General features: G+C 40.5%; 1 protein-coding gene across 1 annotated transcript; it reads right to left on the reverse strand.

Moving 5' to 3' along the window:
- Positions 1-185: 185 nt before the first annotated feature.
- Positions 186-8,649, reverse strand: LOC104951919 (zinc finger protein 385D-like). The gene is made up of 3 exons (XM_010778658.1): positions 5,903-8,649; positions 4,389-4,570; positions 186-557 (listed from the first exon to the last, which is right to left on the reverse strand). Exons 1-3 carry the CDS (start codon positions 6,219-6,221, stop codon positions 186-188), a joined length of 873 nt encoding a protein of 290 aa, XP_010776960.1. The 5' UTR covers positions 6,222-8,649.
- Between the last annotated feature and the right edge of the window lie 1,050 nt (positions 8,650-9,699).

Genomic DNA, 9,699 nt, shown 5'->3' on the forward strand with positions numbered 1-9,699 from the left:
ATAAAGATTCAAACTAAGGACAACAACAAACGTGCTGACATAATTGTACTTCAAACAAGCAATATCATTGTTAAGTGCAAAGTTTGTTTGCGATTATTAGCCAAGATACAGGCGAAACAGGTGGGTCTTCAGTTCGTAACGGAAGATATGTGGAGTCCGCTGTCCTGATAACGGTGGAAAGCTCGTTACACCATTGAGGAACCAGGATAGCAAAAAGGCGTGACTTTGTTGAACCTGGTTCCACTTTGCAGTGAGGGAGTGGCAACAAGCCGATTGGCAGATGCAGGGCGACGTGCATGTGCTGGAGTGTATGGTTTGACCATGTCTTGGATGTAGGATGGACCAGATCCTTTTACAGCATGGTAGGCCAGTACAAGTGTCTTGAAGTGGATTCTGGCAGCCCCTGGTACCCATTGAATGGAGCGAAGGAGTGGTGTAGTGTGGGAGAACTTGTAGAGGTCGGTTGGCACTTGCAAGCAGACCAGCCAGGAGGGAGTTACAGTAGTCAAGGGGTGAGATGACAGCGCCTCGACCACATAGTCGAAGCGCTCACAAATCTGCCTATGCACAAACACATACAGCCGAATCATTATTAATATATATACACTTAAAACAGTATCTCTCTATATACATATTGGGCAGCAGTTTGGTAGATTTGGAAGACATATTCATCCATTTTGAATATGACATAAACAGTCTTAATGTTGAACCCTAAATCAGATTATACATAAGACGTTTGCCCATACTGGGCCATTGTTTTCAAAATGTTAAGGTATAAATTCTATCTCAGCTTTGCTACTAGCTGATAATCGGCTGCAGTTTGTTTGTTACTGCTATTCGGGGGGTGAAGAGAAAGAAGCTAAATGTTTTGTAGTTTCATTTAAAGAGCAACTTGAGACACTTTTAGTTTTAAACACGCCCCCCTTTACAAATTCAAAAAATGCATTTGAACTCATACAAAGTCCACCCACACTCTAGGGGATTTCCAAACCACTACATAGCTGTTGAAGCCTCAAAATCACAAAAACAAAACAGTTAACACTTGGTTCCAGGACTGAAAATTGAAAACATAACATCTATAATATGCAGTAAACAACATGCGAGGCAGATGGTGACTTGAGCAGCAGTCAGGATTACCATACAGTCTTCATACTGATGCCTGTACCCTCATAATCAAACAAGACTATCATTCAGGACACTATTTATTTATCGTTTTTCTTAATGCCTGTCACCACGTGTGATTTATGGCTGACTTCAACTAAACAAGTCATTTAAAGCAGACCGTAAGCTCCAATGCATTTTCACAGGAGAGTACGTCATCAGCCATTTAAAAGAAAGCAGGATATTATTCTTCAGAGAAGTAATTTTGGATTTGAGTTCATTTTCTAGGTGTCATTGGTATTGTGAGCTGATCATTTGAGTGTGAAACAAATAATGTCAGTAAGAAAAGTGGAATAAGTGGACTTCAATTAATCCAAACTGAATAGTTCTAACTATTCCAAGAAGCAAACATGATGTGATCCTCAGTGTGATTGGGTTTATTAACACACAGCTTGAGGAGTGTCAAACTGTCAGACGCTGGCTTGCATCTGGCTCTGAAAAATTCTGGCGCAGGACAGAACAGGTGTACATGAACAGAATGAGTGCAATCCAAAACATTCCAAGGACTAGTCTGACAGTTATGTTATCACAGTGCTCATGAATATAGACAGCATTGCCTTCTCCTGTTATTGTGACTCGCACTAAGCAGCTGACACAGAAAATCACTCTCTCCGTCTAACTGTTCATCTTCCTTAGAATCTGATGGTGTTCGTAGTCCTCTAACCACAGTGGACAGCAAGTCACAAGCAATCGCTGCGTCTTCAAGACAAGTCCCAAAACAAGACGGTTAAAGGTAGTTCAACATTTTGTCAAATACATGCTGGAAAAAAGTTATTAAACCACCATTGACAGACCAACAGCGCAACCCATTGAACAGATTAATAGATTGATAGAAAACTAATTGGCAGAGAAATTGTTAAATAACTCTTAGTTCAAGCCTTCATTCTGTTTATTTAACTTATCATCGCCAACAAAACCTTTTTCTTAGACATCAAGAACTAAACATTGCTAGCAAAACTTATATTACTGCATCAAAATAAAATCAAGCTTTTTTCAGAGGTTTTAGTCCTTCAAAAAACCTTAAGCTAGTGCTGTCGTGCAAAAAACAATTCCAAAGTTCTTACTGTCTTAAAGGTAATAGAGACTCAAATGATTATTAGTGAAGCATTCATCACTTCATGGACGCCTCGGTCAACGTGCAGTATTTCAACGCAGTCTCATGGCATTTCGTGTTCACCAACACGATTTTTAATCTATTGATTCGTGTTCACCAACACGATTTTCCCCTTTTTTTCGTGTTGCACAGCACGATTTTAAAAGCAATGTATTTCTATTGGTAGTCTCACGGCATTACGTGTTATAGGAAGACCGGAAGCTGTGTGGTTCATAAAAACATGTTCTTACTCAATATCAAGCCACAATTATTGCTTTTATTTTAAATCGTATAATTTCTGACTTTTGTTGCCGTCTGTGAGGAAAATAAATGGGGCTCAGAGCCTCAGGATACTGAAATCTATACAGATTTCAGTATCCTGAGGCTCTGAGCCCCATTTATTTTCCTCACAGACGGCAACAAAAGTCAGAAATTATACGATTTAAAATAAAAGCAATAATTGTGGNTGACAGACACATATGCTCATGTAAAACATTTTCTCATACACAAGAGATATGAAGCTTTTCTGATATTTAAAGACCAGAGAGAAAAGTGGATGTGAATAACCAGGTAAAATACAAGAGGCTGGAACACAGAGATCCTCTGTAACATCAAGCCAATAAATAATTCAAAAGGGATAAATGTTGACAGTAAAAGGCAGACGTCTAAATGTCACAAGTCCTTGCAGTGGATTTAAAAATCACAATGTTCCTCTGGTTTCAAGCTCTAACGGAGATTTGTCATGCTGGATTCTTTTCACAGAGAATCACTACTGTCTTAAAAGTACTCAGTAAAAGCCCCTCCATGAAAGATTCATACAAAGCCTCTCTATTTTCAGTAAGGGAGCTCAAGGTTAGCTCAGACAAAACCGAGTCGTTTTCTAGTATTGTAGATAAAACTCCCTCTGTGACAGAATGATCAGCAGCTACAAGGAAAGAACATTTGCGGGGTGCCCCAAAGCAAAACGCAGGATACACAAACCCAGGAAGAGTTTTCAGCCAGGCCTCAAAAACATCACTAAGAGATAAGTTCATGCCATCCTTCAAGGGTAACCTAATTCTGCTGAACATATTGTAAACTAGAAAATCTTTTTCTTATTAGAGGAAAGGGATTAGTAGAAACTTGACTAAGTTAAGTCTATTTATAATGGAGAGACCTCATTTATTGGTCATATGCTTTACCAGATTTCTTAAGAGTTTTTGCAAAAGACAGGGAAATCTTAGCTGTGACAGCGGCGCAGCAGGATGAAAGGAAATATTATCAGGAGTGGCAGTGAGTCTTTGTATCCCAGCTTTTTTTTTTTTTTTAATGCAACAAAAAGCTTAATCTGACACTGAAGTAAATTAGTCTTAATAAGAAGGTTTTCACAGATGAACAGCAACCTATTTGTGCAATTAAGGCACATGCACTCGGTAGACTGGGTGCTTGATGACACATTGAGGCTAAGTAGTAAGACATGTTGGTGCATCAAAAGAGCAAAGTTACTATCATGTTCCCCTGTATTATTTCATTTTGCAATTTACATTACATATCATTCCTCTCTTTTCCTGTAAACCACTGCTCTAATTTGGTTGAGTTCATATTAAACTCAAGGGTGTATACATATATTCTCTTTACTCATGTCACAGTGTATAAGCAAAGCAATGAATGATGACTGAATTACATTAAGTTGCTTTGGTTTCAGGTCCTGATGCTTATTATGACATTGTCTTCATTCGGTTCATTTTACTGTGACAATGTGGGTAATGGGCTGAAATATATTTTTGCAAAGTCATTTTCAATATGACAGATAAGTAATAGGTTATTACCATTCATCTAGTTTAATGGAAATAATGCAAAATGGGCTTATTTCCCTTATTGTTATCTAGTTGTTCAAAGGCAACAAATATATACATTTGTTATATCTGATAATGAGAAAATGCAGTGAAATATTATTATTTTTGTGTCTCTATAACCCAGGTTAATCCATTACAATGTAACTAGTAGTTTGATTGTATTCCAGTCCAATTCCTGTCTATGTCCTTTCATCGATCCCTTTTGCTTGAATTTATTTATAAAAGCTTCAGTTAAAAAATGCTTTGTGTGCAGGAAAGAATTGGTTGAGCATTTCAATGTTGTTGTGTGTCCCTCTCACCTGTTTTAGCTGAGTCTCTGAGTTGACATGCACATCACACGTCTCACAGTGAAACGTTTTGTTCTGCAGGCCCGTTAATGACTTGACGACTGGAGCCAGTTTGCTCTTGACTCCCGGCCGAGGGAAAGACTTGATGGAGCCCACGCCGGTCCTGGCCTCGAGCATCGTCTTGTGCTTCGTACCTGCAGGTTCAAACAGAGGCAGCACGGTCAGTACATTAACGTCACAAAACAGATGCTTGCCTGAAGGAGAGGTGAGATCAGAGGCTCACATCTGTTATCCCTTTTTCTGGTGTGGGAAGTATGAAGGTCAGACTTATAGATTCATCTACAAAGCCCCTGATAAAAGTAAAAAAACCTTGTTAAAATTGTTCAGGAAAAATGTGATGTTTGCACAAATCTTTCACTTTTAGATGTCCCTGCAGGGCACTGTTAGCACTGAGGTTTAACTCAGCCTTTAAGTGACTGAACTTGCAAGTGCAAACACCATTTTTATTCCCATTTCCAATCTCTGCTAATACTCCTCTTGCCGTCTTTCACTCTTAAAAGAGGAGCAGCAGCTGCCATTCTTAAGAAAAATCCCACCAGCATCAGGGTTGAAATATATTCTTTTGTTAAGTTTATTGTATGTGAAGAAGGTTACTCGCTGAATTTCTACACAATCGCCTAGGATCAGTGTTGAAGGGTTCTTTGGCTTATTTATTGAAGCATATTGGCTGTCTGTTAATACCTAATTAACAAATACACAGAGTGGGGATATGAAATAAATCATCTATATCCATTAATCACGGCTTAATGCACAGAAATGTCCCATTGTTTTTGCCTCGTCCAATTACTAATGAACATTTAATTAAATGTTTGAACAAAAGAACAAATCAAATAGCAATCTATAAACAGTTGCTTGGCAGACACAAACAGACTGACACCCCCTAGATTGAAGGCAGTCCATAATAAATTACACAAGTGACCTCAAAGTTATTGATAGCCAAGCAGTGAGGGTCCAATGTTAACTCATATTGATCAGGCTTGTTCGACAAAGAGTATATGACCTTTTAATTAGGAGCCTGCCTAATGTTTTACGAAACTACATTCCCACACAAATAAAAATCAATTATGTTTTGAAGGAAAATGTGTTTTTCTCCCAAATAACTATCAGTTTAAAACACTTGGTAAACGTTGAAAACTGAAAGATAAAACAAAACAAAAACACAACAAGACTACTTGGTTAGGTTTAGTTACTAGTTTGAACAAGTACTTACCTCATAATTAGACTCATAACAGACATGTGTGTGTGTGTGTATTTGTGTAAGTGTGTGTGTATGATTTGAGTTTTAATTAACTTGCCAGCCCCGGGACAGATCTACTTGATTGTCGTGTGTGTTGCTGAGGACCCAAAGGAGTGCCGTGCCGTACTTGTAGTTGATAATAATTTAATTCCAGTTTTGGTTAAATTGCTGAAGTCACTCAAGTGATCTTTATAATTTATTTGCAGCAGATTTAGCAAACGTCTCTTACCGCTGTTGTGAGCGTCTAGCTGTGACGCCGAGTTGACCGCCACTTTGCACAGCGAGCAGTACAGAAGACGACGAGCTTTCTCCTCTTCTGTTTCAGCATCCGTCTCGACCTCGGGTTCGGCCTCAGGCTCCAGGTCTGGTTCTGAGGGTGAGTTTAATGTTGAGTCCCCTCCAGCAGCTGAGGTAGTCTCGGGGGCTGTGGCTGCCATAATGCTCGGGTCTATGGGTGAGGCCACGAGGGCCGGCGTTGGCATTGTGAGAGTCGTCAAGGATACCAAGGGTAGCGCCGGTCGGAGCACCGGAGAAAGCGGCAGGGGCATTGCTCCAGGAACAACATCTGCAGAGAGAGGGATTATTGTGTGATTTTAATCGTATTTAATCGTATTCATCACTTGGATGCAAATAATTATTGTGAGGCTCAACCAACCTGTGGCTAAACAGACTTTGAGATGTGGATTTAAAAGATACATTTACTAAAATAAATAGCTGTATCTAATTGCAGTAACAAGATGGGTTTCATTAGGGTTACGTGAGCGTTGGGTTAAAAGACAGACATTCTGTTCTTTTGTTGGTGTTAGCATGAGTGAACATTAAAGGTTAACACACTGCCAAACACAATAGGACTGAAAACAAGTTATGAAGACCAGAACTGGCAACACCAACAAAACACTAAAGCAAATGAATAAAATATCTTCTCCAAACACACAACACATGTGCAGCATTTGACCAAATACAGAAAGATGCACAACACCAGGGAAACATTTACAAATCCACCAAAAGACACAACTTAACTACTTGGTAATGTTAAGGCAAGACAACTACTTGGTAAGGTTTAGTATAACATTGTGGCTTGGATATAAAGATGTTTGTTTGTGACGTATTTTATGTTACTGACATAGATTAATGTTTTACCCATTCATCAATTCCCCTCCGTCTCCTCAAATTTGCAGACTACCACAGACTATGATTATTAAAACATTATACATTTAAAACAAATGTAATATGGGATAAAATACTAGATATGCAGGAAAGTTCAGTCAAGACCAACTCAAGCAAACCAAGAAGCCGATAATAATCAGACTTGTATTGTCAGTGTGTGAGATCACATTAACATGTAACACAAGTAGCTTCGGGCTGTGAAAGAAATGTCTGATATTTTTAGGCAAAGGGACAGCAGCAGATCAATATATTTGACTCACAAAACAACAGCACATGTCAGTGTTTGGAATACAGAGGACTTGCTGCCACATATACGAAAATCTAATTTTGCCTTGGGAGCACCGCCTGATCGATGCCAATGTGTCGGAGTTCTCTGCACTCCAGCTTCACGAAATGAAGATCATCCCGCTACGAGAGCAAATCAATAGTGAATTATGTCATGCTATTTTTGTGAGCCATTATATATGGTCCTTATTTATCCCATTGGAGGTGTTGGCAGTTGGCGTCGCAAAACAGCTCAGAGTTACATTGTCAACAGGTTCACTTCTGTCAAAGGTTAAAAAAAAGAGATGAAAGGTTAGGAACCATCATTCTGTTACGACCTGTGTTTAAGTAAGCATGGCCTCTCCTTTAGATAAGAAGGATCAGGAAAGAGCTTCTGGAGAGTGGTGTCTATTTATTCAAGCTGAGTTTTTGAATAGCATCCAAGGATTGCAGCTTATTACAATGGCACTCTGAATAAAAGCTTCAGCTAAATGCTTTAAATGTATGTAAATATATGCATTGTCAAGTATTTCAGTGTTGTGAGCATCCAATCCATTAACCTTTGAAATAGGTTTGCGGCACACTTGTTGTTAGACTCTTCTTACAGTTGACTGACTCCAACTGTGAAATTTGCTGCACTTTCACGAAACTCGCTGAGTTCCCTGAATGCAGATCTCGAAAAGTAATGAACAGGAGCAGGTGGTAGATAACCGACAAAAATATGACATTTGCATTGAAATGAAGAGGAAAGCTTTAGGGTGGCTTGCTTCAGTGATATGCAACAGAATCATAAAACGTGTGATAAATGCCAGACCTTTTGCAGAGTTGGTGAGCATCGAAGTAGAGCCTAAATGACAGTGATGCTGGTATTTGAAAACGTATATTTAACAGCGCTTTGACAACACAGGGTTCAAGAGCAGGGCTATTATTTCGAAAGGGCTCTCTTTTTGAGGGCCAAGCCATAGTAGCTGATTTTCCACCAGGTTGGAAACAATTACAGAATGTTCACAACATGGATCCAATGGGATCCAGGCATTGCCAGGAGAAGGAATTAATGCATGCATTTATTTATTTTTTAAATTTAATTCAGGTTTCTCAGAAAAAAAACCTTGAGAAAAAAACCTTGAGAGAGTAAAAGACTGGAAGGGGGTATCAGGTTATCAAAGACTGTTTGCCATCTTATATAATGTGTACTATCCAGGACTATGTCAGGAAACAACTATTTGTTCTTTAGTGTTTGGTCTGACAAGCAGCCCATCTACTCTTTGAATGAAACCCAACATCAGCAGGGAAATCAAGAGCCTTGCCACACTCTCAGCTCTCCCCTCAGCATGACAGTCCATTACAATTCCCACATAACTGCAGAGAAAGCATCAATCCGCATGTTGAGCTCTATCTCACCCTGACTCTTGAACAAGACCAAGGTACTTGAACTCTTTCCCTCGGGGTAGATACTGTTTTGTAAAAAGCAATATTAAATTCAAGTCTGATGTTTTCAGATGCACTGTTAACTTCCATCCATCCATCTTGTCCCGCTTATCCGTGGTCGGGTCGCGGAGGTAGCAGTTCCAGCAGAGAGCCCCAAACTTTCCTTTCCCTGGCCACATCAACCAGCTCTGACTGGGGGATCCCAAGGCGCTCCCAGGCCAGCGAAGAGATATAATCCCTCCACCTGGTCCTAGGTCTACCCCTTGGTCTCTTCCCAGCTGGACGTGCCTGGAACACCTCCCTAGGGAGGCGCCCAGGTGGCATCCTAACTAGGTGCCCGAACCACCTCAACTGGCTCCTTTCGACGCGAAGGAGGAGCGGTTCAACTCCGAGTCCCTCCCGGATGACCGAACTTCTCACCTTATCCCTAAGGGAGACACCAGCCACCCTGCGGAGAAAACCCATCTCGGCCGCTTGTACCCGTGACTCAGAAATTTATTTACAAGGTCATGTAACCGTAACTCACTACTGTCGGACCGGGAAAAAAAAAAAAACCGATTACCGGAAAAGTACGGTATACAAAAAATTCTAGTTCAAGTGTCAGCACAGGTACTTCGTGTGTCTATTTGCAAAATCTCCGTAATAATACGCGATGTGTGTAACGTACTGGTTGCCTAGTTAGGGGACTACCGTTTGGAATTAGATATCTACGGCAACGAATTCCAGTAGACCAGTCCACTACCTGCTGAGAGGTCCCGTATTTATTGACGACGTCTTTGTGACTCCTCTAACTTTTTTCTCGGCGAATTACGTTAGAATAAGTGTTAGGGACTTTAGGTCAATAGTAAAATTTATATCTCTATAATTGTCATGGAGGTTTAGACTCCGTGTACCAAGAGTCGTCCTTGGCTACCTGACAGGGTGAGGTTCGTCCCTACTCAGAATGGGGTTGGCACTTCCTCAAGTTCATAGAGCCCCCAGAACAAGACTCACTCCCTTGTTACCTCGCACTCTACCAGCCTCTAGCCTCGTCGCCGCCAGACGTACAAGAAATGGCGTGGCACACACTGCTTTTCCCCTCCGACTCGCTTCCGTTTCGAGAGACAGATGGCGCGGTAAAAGCAAGGATGGGAGTGATACCAGTACTTCCTACCCGCAGTACTGGCT

The sequence above is a fragment of the Notothenia coriiceps genome, unplaced genomic scaffold (genome assembly GCF_000735185.1).
Source record: "Notothenia coriiceps isolate Sejong01 unplaced genomic scaffold, NC01 NC01_scaffold00000339, whole genome shotgun sequence".
Taxonomy (NCBI): domain Eukaryota; kingdom Metazoa; phylum Chordata; class Actinopteri; order Perciformes; family Nototheniidae; genus Notothenia; species Notothenia coriiceps.